Source organism: Pungitius pungitius, chromosome 6, assembly GCF_949316345.1.
Source record: "Pungitius pungitius chromosome 6, fPunPun2.1, whole genome shotgun sequence".
NCBI classification, from domain to species: Eukaryota; Metazoa; Chordata; class Actinopteri; order Perciformes; family Gasterosteidae; genus Pungitius; species Pungitius pungitius.
Window position 1 is genome coordinate 6,523,334 of NC_084905.1, and position 16,189 is coordinate 6,539,522.

General features: G+C 45.7%; 2 protein-coding genes across 2 annotated transcripts; both read left to right on the top strand.

Moving 5' to 3' along the window:
• Nucleotides 1–910: 910 nt before the first annotated feature.
• On the top strand, nucleotides 911–5,981 carry LOC119195497 (DEP domain-containing protein 7-like). Its single transcript, XM_037450456.2, has 12 exons — nucleotides 911–1,180; nucleotides 1,398–1,583; nucleotides 1,713–1,854; nucleotides 1,949–2,044; nucleotides 2,624–2,784; nucleotides 3,194–3,395; nucleotides 3,622–3,773; nucleotides 3,867–4,058; nucleotides 4,389–4,531; nucleotides 4,669–4,794; nucleotides 5,381–5,456; nucleotides 5,615–5,981. Exons 1-12 carry the CDS (start codon nucleotides 994–996, stop codon nucleotides 5,824–5,826), a joined length of 1,875 nt encoding a protein of 624 aa, XP_037306353.2. The 5' UTR covers nucleotides 911–993; the 3' UTR covers nucleotides 5,827–5,981.
• Nucleotides 5,982–6,475: 494 nt separating this feature from the next.
• Nucleotides 6,476–10,869, top strand: tcp11l1 (t-complex 11, testis-specific-like 1). Its single transcript, XM_037451759.2, has 10 exons — nucleotides 6,476–6,759; nucleotides 7,106–7,261; nucleotides 7,728–7,860; nucleotides 7,945–8,065; nucleotides 8,160–8,380; nucleotides 8,577–8,713; nucleotides 8,921–9,090; nucleotides 9,205–9,386; nucleotides 10,008–10,180; nucleotides 10,267–10,869. The coding sequence occupies exons 2-10, from the start codon at nucleotides 7,114–7,116 to the stop codon at nucleotides 10,488–10,490; spliced, it is 1,509 nt and encodes a 502-aa protein (XP_037307656.2). The 5' UTR covers nucleotides 6,476–6,759; nucleotides 7,106–7,113; the 3' UTR covers nucleotides 10,491–10,869.
• The last annotated feature ends 5,320 nt before the right edge of the window (nucleotides 10,870–16,189 follow it).

Here is a 16,189-nt window from a genome sequence, read left to right on the forward strand (position 1 = left end):
TAGTTTTTTGTACTTTTACTAGCGTTCCCAAGTGCCAATTAAAGGCTTTAGCAATGCCAGCACCTTAGTGAAGACCCTCTTTAAGTCCGAGTTGGTTAACGCATATAGGACAACGTTACATTTGGTATGGTGTTAGGATATTCTCTTTAACTCAAGACATCAAACTTATGACTAAAATGAAAGAAACGCCCGCTTAAATTGGAATGATCACCAGACCTAAACATTAGCCAAAACTTTAATAACAAAAGCTAACGTAGTGCTAGCGAGCTAACCCTACAGTGAAGGCTAATTTTAGTATTAACCTTCAATTAGTTAACTAAACAATAAAGAAGTTTGTTAATTCATTTTGAGATAATATTGTTATCAAATACACGTTTAAGAGACATGGTCTTGTTTGCTGGTATTGCTAACTTAACGTTACATTACCGTTTTAAGGTTATTTAGCCCAGGAAGCAACGAATCGGCCCAAATAAAGTTAACGTTAGATGGTTCTCGACAGCCGGCGTGACGTCAGCAGAGGCTCAGGTTCCTCCTGACGTTAAAGATAGGAGCCGTTGGCAGAGATGACGCGGAATTTAGTTGAAACACTGGCCAAAACACACAAATAACATAATTTCACAATGAATCATGTCCCTCTAAAATTGAAGCGTTCTCTGAGGGTTCATTTAACGGATTTGAAACGTTTAATTTTCATGAAGGCACTTTTGGGGAATAATTCAATGTTTTCTCCTTTTGCAACACCAGGTCCGTAAAACGTCCGAATTGGTTACCAAATTCAAACTTGTACACACAACCAACCACCAGATGGGGAATCAGATATATGCGCCGCGCCGGGCTCTTTGTGCCCAATTATATACCACAAACGAAACAAATAGACAATCACACAAATAAGTGAACGCAGCATTGTGCAGATTACACACGAAGCGCAACACTGGGATAAAGCAGCCGCAGAGATGCGCCCTCAGTGAGCCATTGGCGCCATCTAGCGGGTGAATGTTAAAGTTCCGCTTGCGCCGAATGAACCTGCGCTTTAACGTGCTCGTCTTCGCCGGCTGCTTTTTCCCGCTGGTTTGCCCGCGGAGAAGTGTTGCCCGCACTTCTTCTTCGGTAAACATGGCGACAATTAAAGAACGAGCAGCGGCGCTGAACCTCGCCGAGAAGTTGTGTGTGCGTCCTCCAGGTGAGTTACTCGGGCGATAGGTGTCTGTCACGGAGGCCTGTTCATTTCCCCCCCCCAAATAAAATGACTCCCTAAAGTCGTTGTGGTCAGCCTTCGGTGTAACAGTGAGTTTTATAGTCCGTAAATTAGTTTTCCATCTTAGTTTCCTTACTCCCAACACCGCGCAGTTGCCCCGCTCGGGGTCTCTCCTCTGACCCTCTCCGCCCGCTCGTTGCAGCGCATGGAGCCGCCAGCAGACCCGTGCAGTCCTCCTCCGCGTGGAGCGGCCTCATCTCCCACCTCAGGTCCTCCGTGACGGTGAAGCGTCGTCGAGTCAACCTCAAGTGTCACGGCGACTGTTTCCTCGGCTCGGAGGCCGTCGACGCGTTGCAGGAGCACATCAGCTGTTCCAAAGTCTTTGAGGGTGCGTGGGTACCGGGCAGTTGAATTAACGCATGGTGGCTAATCTGTACATTTCCATTTCGCTCGTGACATCTAATGACTTTGTTTAATTCACTAACATTTTCTTTCTCCTGCTTGGCAACCATTTAAGGGGCCATCGTGTCGCGGGCCAAAGTGGTGTGCGTGTGCCAGGCCCTGTTGGACTGCAATGTGTTTGAGGCGGTGGGCACCAGAGTGTTTGGAAAAGTCAAGAAGCAGGACGTGTTTCAGGACAGCCGGAGTGCTCTTTACAGGTGACACGCACATGCGCGCACACACACACACTCCTAAGCCATAATCCAAAGGTGGTAAAATGGTCTCCTTCGTTCTTTTTTCCTGCACACACAGGTTTGCAGGGGTGTGTTCCCCTTCGGTGGATGACTTGGAAAGAGGTGTGCTCGTCAATGGGATCCAGAAGCTGTTCTGCGGTGACCTTTCACACAGGTACCATGAGGAAAGCATACACAGATTAGTCCCATCTACATAAAATACAAAACAAGCATAGTGTCTGTATCACTCTGCATTGTATCAATGCTTTATGTGCACTGTGCGTGTCAGATGGGCAGTTTTAAAGCACAGACATGGGCTGCATTCATCATCATGTGAGCCACTGCTAATATCATAGAACATCCCGGTATTTCCGTCGTGCTGCATCTGACGTCTTGCGTATTGGGACACACTATTGTTTTCTGGCATACCAAGTAGTACGGGTTTTGGAACCGCTCTAGTTGGATTCTACACACTGTTCTTCTTTGTTAAAAGGCATCCACGTTACCCACAATGCAACTCGAGTACCGTCCGGTTGAGATCTGTGGGTGTTATGCAAGTAGCGGTAGATGTGACCTCCCTCATGGCAATTTATGAGCATTCTCTCCTGTATTTTCACATTCAACACACTTAAACTGACCTACACAATTGGCACATTGTCCTTTTTTTGGAAGATACAAATTAAAAATAGGGATCTTTTGCTTTTCAAGTGACTCCTTCATGATCTCTCGGCCACCTCCGTTTTTTGCATTGCAGTCAGGCAGAGCAGATGTGTCCCACCGGGTCCAATGTTCAGATGTCCACTTCCGTCCTACCACCTGAGGTGTCCACAAAAGCCAACAAGCTGTCACAAGAGCCTCTGTGGGATGGCCGGAGCCCCGGCAGGGCGCAGGCAGGCCCTGTTTTGCAGCAATCGTGTAAGGCGCCGCGCTGACGCCGTCTTGATCGGTCGAAGCACAGATGAGTTGTGTCCTGTTGTAACCTACATGCACACGACGCACATACACACACAACATGGGAGCCTCCTTCAGCAAGCATTGCGATGAGAGGCAAAGAAACACCCTGGTCGGACACCAGTGCACCACAGAGAGGGAAAAAAAGAGTCCCAGTGGAAGTGCTAGCCAATTTAATAGCATCAGTGAAATGGGACCTGGGTGTTATGCATAATGCCCCTTTTTAGAAAATGGAAATCGGATGCAAATCAGGTTGTTTTTACAGTAGTGTAATTTGGGAATCTTTTTTTTCTGTGAAAAGCTTTGTCCTGAAATATACATATTTTATTATTTATGAATATACACTTTTATTATTTGTTGCTGTGCTCCTTAGTGGTGGACCAGGTGTGGCTGGAGCAGACTCTGCTCCGGCTGTTGAACCTGGTGGAGCTCCCCGTGCTGGAAGGGGTGCTTCAGTGCAGCCAGGCTCCATCACCTCCTGCTGCCTCCAACCTCCTGGCTCACAGTAACCCGGACCTGATCTACAGCAGCAACCACCTGGACCGGCAGATCCTGAAAGTCTTCAGGGACTCTCAGTACGTTCCGGCTTGGACAATCCAACTCTCCTCCCACTGCCTCCCCTCTAGATGGTTTCTATAAATGCCGGGTAGCGGTTCCCCCATGTCTAGTCTCTGTCCTAAGCTAAGTCGATTCATAGTCCGGGTATAGACGTGAGAGTGGTACCAGTCTTTTCTAATCCCCAATATCCCCCAATATGTAATGAATCCTGCCTTTGCTTATGGTCCTGTCCTTGTCCCCCAGGGAGGACGAGTGGCTCATTGCAGCTCTGGACTGTCTGGACTTCCTGCCTGATCAGCCAGTGGTAGAACTGAGCAGGGAGCTGCCTGACGGTTTGCCGCCAGAGGAGGACGGCTGTGACCAAGCGCCAGCTGGTAGCGGTTCACAAGATGGAGGCAAGTTCTCTGATGAGTATTAGAGTGGGTGCAAGGGGAGGGGCAGCAAAAGGCTAGGTTGTATTTGTGATCCATCTGCCTTTCTGACTTCAGTGCAGCCTCTGAGGTCCATGTCCACTCAAGTCCACCACAGATACGAGTGGCCTCGTCTCTCCTCGAGCGAGCTGGCCCAGTGCAAGCGGCAGCTGTACGGGACCCTGGTGAAACACTACGGCCAGACAGGCAGACCTCCACTGCTGCCCCAGCACATGGCCGACGTCTACACAGCCATCACCGACCTGCTGGGTAAAAGCCGTGTGTTGCAATCAGGCGGTTCACAAAAGTGGAAGTGCACACTCTCTAATGGCCACCAGGGAGCGATCACCATCATGGTTTGATGTCTCTTCTAACTCGATTTAAATTTGCCAGTAAACGTGAAACATGAGAATATCGTCTCCATCTCTATAAAGTAGAGCATGAAGCAGGGTATGCTTTAGGGTTTGACACGGCGCTGTATACAGGGGTCCCTACATATCTCCTTAACGGCCCAAAGATGGTCTTAAGAGAAACTAACAAACCAATGGGTGACGTCGCAAAAACAGTGTTCAATATCTTTTTTTTCTCTTCCTTCCTCAGTGAACGCTAAACTGTCCACGGCTCTCGAAGCGTTGCAGTTGTGCCTGAAGCTGCTTCCTCCGGCCTGCAGAGATGAGCTGTGCACGCTGCTCACATTCATGGCTCTGGCAGCCGACCCGCAGGGGATGAAACTGGATAAGGAGGTGAAAGCAGTGGACTAAGTGTCATGTTGGAAAATGCTTTCTTGTTTTTATGTCAATTAGGTAGAAAAGGAGGAGGCAAACAGAGGGCCTGATTGTTTCTGTAATTTGACATTGGCAATGTGCTGTTGGACCTGTAGATGGACAACAGACAGGCGGTGAAGAGGTCTTTCTCTAAGGCAGTCCTCCACACGAGGGTTCTTTCAAAGGAGAAGGAAGACCTGATGGTGGTTTTCTTGCTCAGCAACATAAAGGACATCTTTAAGGTACGGGCGAGGCAATTTCATTTGTATAGCACATTTCAGCAACAAGGTAATTAAAAGTGCCTCACATGAACATAAGACAAGAAGACATCAAACAAACTAAATAGTGTAACCGTTGCAGTGCTGTTTAAGAAATAAAACGCAATAGTGAAATGAGAGAAATTAATGACTAAAGGTGAACTAAAGGTTCAGATTATATTCTTTGTCTTCTCTATGGGCCTTTCCCTTGACTCGGGAAACTAGCCATGGGCTCCTTTAAAGAAAGATGGACTATGTCTACACAGATTTTTTTTAAAAACACAAAGAAGTATTTTGGTTTTAGTACTTGCGTCCTCCTCAATCTGCAAACCAGATTCTGGCCGCCTGGCCTTCTTTTTACATCAAATTGTTTTGTAACTAATTTCGTGAAGAAATTGCCCAAATTTTAGTTGTAAAGGAAATGTTGCCTCAAGACGCCCAAGGGCTTTCGGGGAAAATAATAAGGTGGGAATCTTGTTTTAAAAATCCAATTTGTGACATCAACAGCGAACAGTCTTTTCCTCTCATTGAGTAATTTCCCACCAAGACTTTATTATTCTCTTTGCTGCAGATACCAGGAACCCTGCACAAAGGAGTGAGCGAAAAGCTGGCCAGCCTGGCACAGGGGAAGCAGCCCGATGTAACCGGTAAACGCTGCTTTAAAAACACACACTGATCAACTTTGTTTAAATATATGTATGTGTGTGTGATAACGTTCATGATTGCAGAACGTGTAGTCTTGAGCCTCCCTCCATGTTTTCATGCTTTTTCTTTTGTTTTTTGTTTTTTCTCCTCTGGGATTGAGGCCTCACATTCTGTCAGCCGGTCTCCTGCGGGGCTTACAACGAGTCTACGAAGAAGACCACCAATGAGGAGCTGTGGACTCTTCTGGGCGGCATCCATCAGAACCCAAAGATCTCTGCCAAGGAACGAAAGCGCCTACTCAGACAGTTCTATCAAGCACACCCAGAGATATTTAACCAGTACTTTGGTGAAAACGCTGTTAGTGTGCTGTAGTCCTCTGGGGTTTTTGTGTAGTTGTTTACGGTCTTAAGCCGTACGATTCACAACTAGATTGTGTTGAATGATTACTTGACTGTAAAATACCTTCAGCATGGGATTGCACATTATGTGTACTTGTTTGCCTTATTGTCAAAATAAATGAACTGTGGATATATATATATATTTTGACTCTCTCCCTTTTTTACTGATGTGAAGGTTAATTAGAAACAAATAAGTGATAAGAAAGAAGCCCATTTGTGGAAGAAGAAATCCTATGTTCTACAACAAGGGATTGAAGTTTTTATTGTTTTTTCTTTAGTCTAGGTGTCACTTGAGGTAAACAACCCAAATATAAAATAGAATATGTGTGGTAAATTTGGAAACTTATGGATCGCTGAATGACCCACACCACTGATAATCCGAGCCTACTTCAGACACCATTTTAAGTTGAATTGAACGCAACTTCTAATTCCTTTCAGAGGCATAAATAAAAAGACTAAGAATACAAAGCTAGAGATAGAAATGTGTGGCATTAGAAACTTGCAAAACCCACCAAATATTTCGAATAAGCTGCGTAACGTATTCCCATCCACTGCTCTTTTATTTTTTTTAAATGAAGATGAAAAGGAAGCTGTGCGCATGCGCATGAGTGGGCTCGTCTTACTGCGTCACACAACCCGCCCCAAAACCGGAAGAGGGTCGCTCGGTACCAGGCGGCGCATCGAAAAGAAGCTGCTGCGACATCACTGAGATCGAGCTCTCCGGGACGCAACGAATGTCTCCCTCCTGCTAAAAAAAACAAATCTGTGACGCATTTCGTTGTGTCCGGCCTGTCCAGGGTTAGCTGCTATCACAAGGGCTCTATTGTTTGTTGACAGCGAGAGACTAAAGCTAAAGTTGAGCCTCTCGGCTCACCCGTCTCTCCTCTGGGCTTCCCTACCGCTTAAGGTTAGTACCTTTTGCCGCGGATGGGCCTTCAATCGCAGCCACGGTACCGCGAGGCTTTGTTCTGTTTACCTGTGTGGTGTCCGCAGCTTAGCATCGCTTAGCCCTCTCCCCCCTTATCAGTCTAGGTGATGTCATCATCTGATAACGTTAGATCACAACAACAAACTTGCATCTCTCCTGATCTCCCGTTTGGACTGACACAAAAACATAATAAACGTACAGATGATTCATTGATGTAGCAATACTGCATGTCTAGCTAGAAGAAGACCCTCCACACAAGAACACCTGTTCCGGTAACATACATGTGGCCTTCTGCTGATTGCAAACATAATGTGTTATCGTGCAGGCCCAAGTATGCCTAACGAGGCGGACCACCTTGACGGCAGAGGAGACAAGGAGTCGAAGAAGAAGGAGCAGAGGAGACAGGGTGCTCCCGAGGGCACATTGAATGAGAGGATACAGGCAAATAGTTCGAGCCCCAACAGGGGGAACACTCCTCAAGGTGAGAAAAGGATTGGTTTCCCATGCTGGGTAACCAGCTCAGGTCCAGGGAATCCAAGCCGTGGTTGCTAGTGGACACCAATGATTGCTATTCAAAACTGCTCCTTATCTCACACTGTAGCCGCTCGGCTCTGTCACTCCGTCCCTCCCTCACTTCTTTATGAGCACCAACACGTGGACTAAGGTGGTTACAGTGGGCCCCACGCTATCACAATGGGCCCCTGGTTACCCGCCACTTTCAGGGGTTAAAGGCGGGTTAACTTGCTCGGCCTCCAGAAGCGAACAGTTTGAAGGTCTCAACAGATTATTGCAAACCAGCCACTGTGTATCATCTTGTCTCCTCTCATCTGACTGGATGTGTGTGTGTGTGTGGCTGCTTTTACTAAAGTTACACTCAACTGGACAGTGGGATTTGGTTTGAGAAAAGAAAAAAGGACATTATGATGGAAGATGGATTTCTTTTACAGCCAGCCCCCCCCGGTTCGTCTCCGTGGAGGAACTGATTGAGACGGCTGAAGGAGTCACCAACATGGCTTTGGCTCATGAAATAATGGTCAACCAGGATTTTCAAGTCAAACCGGCGGTCCTTCCCGAGGGGAGGTGAGCGTTCAATCACATAGCCCAGGTCTTTGCCGGCGTTCTTTGTCCTCTTGCTGTAGAAGTAACGGCCCCTCCTGTGCACAGCTTGGAGCGCCAAGTGAAGGAGATCATGCACAAGGCATTCTGGGATTGCTTGGAGGCCCAGCTGAAGGAGGAGCCGCAGACGTACGGACACTCCATCAAGCTGCTGTCCGAGATCAGGGAGGTGAGGCCCAAATGCGATGTCTTATTTCCAGCTGCTGTTGTCGTGTCTCTGGAGAACGGTCACAGCAGCACGTCTTTCGCCCCCTTTTCTCCAGACCCTGCTGTCCTTCCTGCTGCCGGGCCACGGGCGCCTGCGCTCCCGCATCGAGGAGGTCCTGGACCTGCCTCTGATCCAGCAGCAGGCCGAGAACGGCGCGCTGGACATCGCCAAGCTGTCCCAGTTCATCGTCGGGATGATGGGCTCGCTGTGCGCCCCCTGCAGGGACGAGGACATCCGAAAACTGAAGGAGATCGCCGACATCGTGCCCCTGCTCAAGTGAGCCCGGGGAACAATTACAATTCGATTGTTTTGGGGAGAAAGAGGGAGGGGGCCTCGGGGTATGCTTTTGGGTGGAATATCCATTCAAGTCAGTGTCAGTGTGTTCTGGAGTGGTCGAGTCGGACACGGAATCTCAGCCCACTTGTGTAGCGTTAAGCGGCGTGTGAACCCCCGCTTTCTATCTCCCTCCCAGGGAAATATTCTCCGTGCTGGACCTGATGAAGGTGGACATGGCTAACTTCGCCCTTACCAGCATCCGGCCTCACCTGATGCAGCAGTCGGTGGAGTACGAGAGGAGCAAGTTCCAGGGGTTTCTGGAGAAACACCCCAGTAAGGAGTCCCTCTTTTCCCTGAAATATATTATGACTTATTCATGCAAAAAATTAAGAAGAAGCAGGCACATAGAATCAGCTGAAAGCCATTAGTAGATAACATATCCCCATTTCCCTCCAGTAGCCATTAGCTTCTCAGGCCAACGGCCTCTTTTATTGTTGCCTCGATCTAACAACGAAACCCCCCGCCCCCCCCCACCACCAGATGCCTTAGACTACACGGAGAAGTGGCTCGAGGACACGCTGAGATGCCTGAGAGAGGGGGGCTCCTGCGCCGCGTCGTCAGGCCCTCCCTCCCTCTCCTCCGTCAACGTCCACAACCACGCCTACCTCCGCCTGCTGACGTGGGCCCACGCCTCCGACCCCTTCCCAGAGGTGAACGCAAAGCCGGCGGGAGCCCCTCTGCGCTGCGCCCGCCGAGTTGTACGTCTCCCGCCGAGGCCGGTCCCCCCCCCCCGTCTAACTCCTCTTCTCCCGCCCCCCCTGCAGACGGTGCTGATGGATCAGGTCCGGTTCCAGGAGATGCACCGGGAGGAGGAGCGGCTGGTCGTGTTGTCGTCCGTGCTGCTCATCGTCTACACCACCGCGGGGGAGGCCATCTCAGGCCTGCCGGGGCTGATGGAGACGCTGAAGGACATTGTCAGCGCCATATTCGCGGACATGCACGCGCCGTGAGTAGCGGTCCCGCTGTGCTTTCACTATTGCCGATCTTTGTAGCGCTCGTGAACACTGTGTTGATACATCACAGCACGGCGTACCGGCACACACGTCACCTCGGTCTGATGCTCTCTGCAATGCTTTGTCAAATGTTATTGCAAGAAGAAAAAATACATAATCATAGCGACAAGAACAGGGAAATACAGCCTGGAATAAGTGACATGAATTACAATATTCTAACCACTCTGGGTAGGTCCAGTCAGGAAGGCACAACCGGGTTATTGTTTTGTTTCCTGTTTACTGATGAGAAATATGATTTATTCAATTATTGGTTATTTTGATCTGTTTTTTTTGGACTGGTTGGTCCCACCAGAGTGCGTATATATTTTGTTTACGTTCATAGGCACAGCGCCATAATAACGGGCGGGGACAACCTGCTAAATGAACGCATGAATATTACAACCCGTTTTGCTCCCAAATTTGACAAAGGATCTGGCTGATTCAATCAATGGCTTCTTTCCAACCTGTCCTTCATCCACCAAGCGATATCCCACAACAAAACCGATCAATCCATCTATGATGTGTGTGGTGCCAATGGCGCTGAGCTTGAACGCCTCCCTGTCGCCTGTCGCCAGGTCCTTCAACGCACCGGAGGCCTTGGCGACCGTCGGGGAGAAGCTGTGTGTCGAGCTGAGCGAGTGTCTGAGCCGGCACGGCTACTCCCCGTTTGCGGCCGTCCGGAGGAGCGCTCTGATGGGACAGATCTCCGCTATCATCCAGCCGGACAACAGCGTCCGCAAGCTGATGGGTAAGAAGGCACGGCGGGCCGCTCTGGGCCGTGGGATGGGCTTCTGGGGTTCATGTGGCTCCTCTCTTTTTTCCCACTCCCCTCAGAGTCTCGGCTTCAGAGCTACCTCCTGGCCTCCCTAGAGTCCAGTCAGCACAAGAACCCCCCCCCTCTCCCGGGTGGTCTGGCCCCGGTCGGCAAGGAGGTGAAGGAGCTCGCTGTTCGCTTCAGTCGCCTCATCAACTTCAATAAGCTGGTCTTCTCCCCGTTCTACCAAAAGATTCTCCAAAAACTACTGGCACCGGGGGAAAGTCCCGGCCCTGGGACGTAAGCAGTTTGCCCCCCCCCTCCCTCATTCCCCCCCCGCTTCCGCTGAGGATGCTTATCGGTCCCCAGCGCATGCCCCTTTAACCGATTGAATAAAAAGCAAACCCACTAGCGACCATCTCGATGGCATCAACTCCCGCTGCTGCTTCTAGGATCAAATCTCCGGCCTCATAACCCCTCCGGCCGGCATGTGTTCAGTGTTCCTCCTTCACTTCATCTGAGCCAAAAGCTGTGTTTTAGAAGCAACACCAAGTGTTATGCTCACCTTACTTTGCGGCGTAGAACACTATAGGTAGCTATAATATAAGATGAATGAATCCACTCTTTTAAATCTTTCACATCTATGTCAAAGATGAAATCAACGTTTAAATAGTGTGCACTCCGAGTGACACATCCTGCTGCGCTTCGGCCCAAGTGTATTCTGTGAATCTTTTTTTTAATTTCTTTTATCTAGACCTATGGCCCAAACGCTTTAAAGCTCCAACGAGGCTTTGAGTACAAACTACAGCAACAAAGTTGATAGGGTTACCTTAGGTGGCCAGTAGGGCATGTTAGAAACCGGACCGCTATGTTAATAAAACCCAGAAAAGCTTGGATTACAACACTCGCAGAGGGAGAGCGACTTCAATCTGAGACAGAGACATCACTTTATCTGTACGTGGCAAATACAGCTGTTTGATGCTATCCTCATTCTCTGTATATCATTTATGGTGTGTGTTTTTATAAGGCGCTCTTGTGGCGTCTCAACATGTGAGGGGTTGCAGGGCGATGGCGTTCAGGCCGAGACATGCGGGGCGCATTCCATGAGAGGAGAGAAGCCCAGAGGTGCGCTTGATGACAACGAGCTCATCAAGGGGTCCCACATTTGCTCTCTCTGCAGGAGTTAGAGACGGGAAGATCAGCCAGCTAGCTGGGACTGGGAGTGAGAAAAAGAGTCCTGCTTAGTCCAAACCAAAGGTTGTCTCCTGGGTGTTTTAATTAGTACGAAAACGTAAGTGCAAAATTGATCATTTTACTTGGTGTGGAATCTTGTCTTAGTCTTGAATTTTCTTTTGATAGATTGATGGATGGATTCATTTTTCACAAGGGAAATATAGGAATCTTGTGCCTGGGAGCAATGACTTCTCTGGTTGCTTAGCAACCTCACTTTGTCAACATTTGGCTGCAGGCAATTCCCTCGCCTGAACCTTTCATTTAAAATTCAAAAATGTTGGAAACCCACAAGTTTTCCTCTAAAAGACATCTTGTTTATATGACTCATTTTGCACACATTATGTCCACTTAAATTAAAATCAACTATATACAAGTGTTAATATTTTACAATTATGCAGAGCTTCAAGTCCCACTCAGTGTGGGCCGAAATAACGAGCTGCATTGGTGGCAACTGCTTCATACATTTGGCAGGGCACACTGGTCAAATCAAAAGGGGAGGGGCCTAAACAGGTTCAAGTGAGATTTATGAGGCACTCAAATGTATTGGGGGATACATTTCACTTTTTTTCACATCAATAAGACCGCAGAGAAGTAAAAAAATGTTTGAAAATGATTCTAAAGGGACATACAGAGAGGTACCCGGTATGTTCTCTCAATCTCTCATTTGTAAGAGGTTCCAGGCTGAAGAAAAATAGCTTTACTTCCATGGTTACCGCAGCGGCCTGGGTTCAAATCCCACATGTGGCCTTCTGCATTTTGTCGTCCCCTCCTTCCCACCACAATTAACATAAAGGCAAGTAATGCTAAAGTTTGAGTCAACGCCTGACTCCCTCTAGTGCTCTCCTTCAGTAAATACTGGCAGAGACGGGACTCATTCTGCTCAAAGGGCACTGACGAAGAGATCGTACTCCGATCACAGCAGCAGCAACTATTTAGTCAGGAGTACGCAGTTTTCAAACTGAAGAAATGAACAAGACGCCAGATGATAGACGGTTGTCTTTTTACCGTTGTGGTTACAAAGCATACCCTTTTACATCTAGTGATTGAAATCAAAACATTCTTACTGTCAGATTGGCTTGGTTAGACAGTTCAGATGTTTGGGTTTCGACGTGTATAAAAAATGAAGTAACATTCCTTTTTAAAAGCCTGCTCGAGGGTCCAAATCTTCGTACTGTACTCTGAAGTACAGCAGAGCGGCCGGACGACAATTAGACGTCCAAATGTGATCAAATGGATCAAATCCATCCAAGAATGATCAGATTCTGTGAATAACTTCCTACGTATTTTTACTTGGATTAGTCCACAATGGTAATATAAATATAAAGGTAGCCTTTTTGTGTGTACAGTTCATTAGAAAAAAGTGATAGGGGGAGCTGATGGGACCAGACTGGTGTTATAAACTCATTTGAACCGTTGCTGTCTTTTAATAGTTTTGATTGCATTTTGTTCTGATTGTTAATAATATGTTAAGAATTCTTACCTTTTGACACTTTAGCTGCTGTTACAAAACAGTGTGCTCTTGCAATCTGACAGCAACATGAATCTGAAAAGCTCACAACGGGGGAATTAAAATAAATATATATATATGCTGGTTAAGGGGCATCAATTTTCTCAAGTTATTGAATACTGTTGGCCAATTCAATAAATAGTTGTTTATCATTATTTTTGTTAAAGAATGTGACTTTTTAATGTACACAGATAAATGACAGATTAAGGCCTTAAATGAGGCCTGTTGCTTTCCATAATATTTGACACACGCTACATTCTACCACACGGTACAATTGTTGTAACATTTCTTTTCTCTACCAAGTGGGATGACGTTGAGTTACACATTTGCATTGCATGACGCCACAGATTACGCAGGTATTTGTCTTTTACTGTCAATCCAACATGCCAATAAAGCTTTGTCCGTCTCAAATGCTCCGTCCTAAGTTATTTCTACCTCTACATGTGGTTGTTTTAGGTCATATTCTCTGGTTCAAAACAACATTAGAACTCACCAGGGGCCTGTTTCAAAAAGGAGGTTCAACCAACTCTGAGTTAAAACTTGAACTCTGAGTTGACTTACCCTGAGATGGGAAACTCTGAGTTTTCGTTTACAGAACAGCTGAAATGAGTTAGTTCAATCAACTCTGAGTTGACCTACTCTGAGTTAAGCGCGTGCACCACAACTATAAAAAGCCATTATCAATGGAGCGCAGATATTACGAGTCACCATGGCAACAGCGCCAGACAAAAAGAGGTCTTCATATTTTTCACCAGCAGAACTGGATGTGCTTATGCAAGCATATGGAGAGTACGAACATATATTTAAAAAAAAAGCAACACGGCTGCAGCGGCGAAGGACAGAGAGTTAGCTTGGGAGAAAATAGCTGCTCGAGTCAATGCGTAAGTTTACATTTGAATTACTGTTATACAGTGTTGTGTGTAATTAATTTCTATGTAATCTAAAAACTGTAATTTAATTCCGTAATTTAAAGTAAAAACTGATGTAATTGCATTAAATGCTGCATAAACTATAAAGCAATTCTGTATAAAACAATAGTGGATTTAACATCAAATTTAAAAGATATATTTTTTCAAGAATAATTCATGCAATTGTATAATGTTTATTTGAAAGCATTAAAAGTGCAGTTTCTTGTCTCTCCTTGTATTGTTCAAGTGGTTGAAGTTGATATGGGATTTAGAAAGTAATTAGTAATAAGTAGACCAATACTTTCTAGAGATAGTCATTATTACATTAATCTAATTACACTGTTGAAGAAGCCAGTTGTAGTTAGTAATATAAGTGACTTGCCCAACTGTTATAATATCAGAAGTGAAACTGGAAGAACAGTGTGTTATTCAACCTAATTTTAATTTTCATGTAGGTGCAATCCTGCACATTAATACTGTGGATGGACCTCCTGTTGACATAGTCTGCTTCATTTTCGGAAGGTGCAATGATGGGAATATGTGTGCCATCAATGCATCCAACCACATTCGGAAATCCTAAAAGGAATTCTATTATTAGTTTACTTCCAGGGGTCGCAGCAATATGCTCTTAACTGAACGTCATTTATCAGGTTAGCCTCATTTAAACCGATTTATACATCACTGACCTGCAATCCTGTGAAACTCCTCTTTGATGGCTCTCACGGGTTTGTGCCCAGGAAACAGCACAAAAATTCGGAGAAAGCGCTTAAGAGCGAGGCACACTTTCCTTACAACTCTGCAAACAGTAGCCTTACTGATATGTTCTGCATCCCCAATGTTATACAGAAAACTACCATTTGCAAAGAAACGTAATGCAACGCAAAGCATCTGCTCGGATGTTAGAGCACGGCCGCGATGGCTGATGTTTCTGATGTAAGGATGGATGAGATTATGGATGTATCTTATTGACTGTAAAGAAAAACGGTACCGCTCAAATAAAAATGAATATGGATATGACAAAAAATCCACTCTGGGTCTCAAAATCCTCTCCCGACGTAAATGCAACTCCCTACGGATTAATGCAGCCTCTTCATCCACAGAACGTCCATAAAAGGACATGCCATTTCATTCACTTGATTTGATGCGCTCTGCGTGACTGAAATGTGCGCAATGAATGAATACCGAAAGAATGAATGAGGTGATTAAATACCACTTCCTCTTTAAAAAAGGGGAGGAGACGAAATAAACTCTGGGTTTCCCGAAGAAAACCTGCTCCCGACCAGGTTAGGTTCACAGAGTAAGTTGCCATGGTAACTGACTCTGAGTATAAGTTACCTCTCTTTCTGAAACAGGCTTGACTTACTCTGCTTTCTCAGGTTTAACATACCTCCCATTCTGAAACAGAAAACTCAGTTTCCCTCATTTCAGGGTTAACATACTCAGAGTTTTCACTTAACCTCCTTTCTGAAACAGGCCCCAGGCCACATGCATGTAGTTTTTGTACCCGACCTAGGTGGAGCCAGAACTCCAATTAAGCTGGAATTACAGTTGAATCATGAATTACTTGATAAACTAGCAGAATATATAATAAATTGTATGTATATTTAGTTTCTCTTCATGCAATTTAACCACTCTATTTGAGAAAATGTGTTTAATGTTTTTGGGAATGTGTGACAACATGAGGATGAATAAAACCATGAGAAAAAAGTATGCACTTCCTGTTTCCTGGCTGACCTTTATTCTGAAAATATGTAGTGTCACATTTGAACATGGTCTGTTGTACCATTCAGTACGATTTCAATATATCTTGTTAATATTTTCAATATTATTACCAATATTATTTTAAATAGCATTCACAATTTTATGTTTCCATCAGGCATATTAGTAATATTTCAGTGTTCTGTGTTAGCAGCACTTTTGCAGTTAACTTATTTTACAATATACATTAAATCTTACTGCTCTTCTTTCATGCACCGTGTGTGTACTAATCTTTGTTTACTATATATGTATTACTGTATTTTTACACAAGTCTATATATCATAATGTTTTGTTTTTTATTGTATTCTTCTGTTGTAATCTGGGATAAATCCATGACCATGATTTCCATTAGGAGAAAGAAAATTATGTGCTTTATTTTTTATTGACATGTTAAAATCAGTTCAGACTTTTTAATCTGAATCCCCTTTTGTGGAATCCAATTAAAAGGCAAAGATGACCTCTCAGCTTTGCATTCCTTTCTGATTCAATGGGACGTTTGTCCACACCTGGGAGGCCTCTTTCTTTACAAGTGTTTCACAGAATAAATTATTATAAATATGGGCAAAGGTACTGTGGGAATACATGATAGGAAGTTCT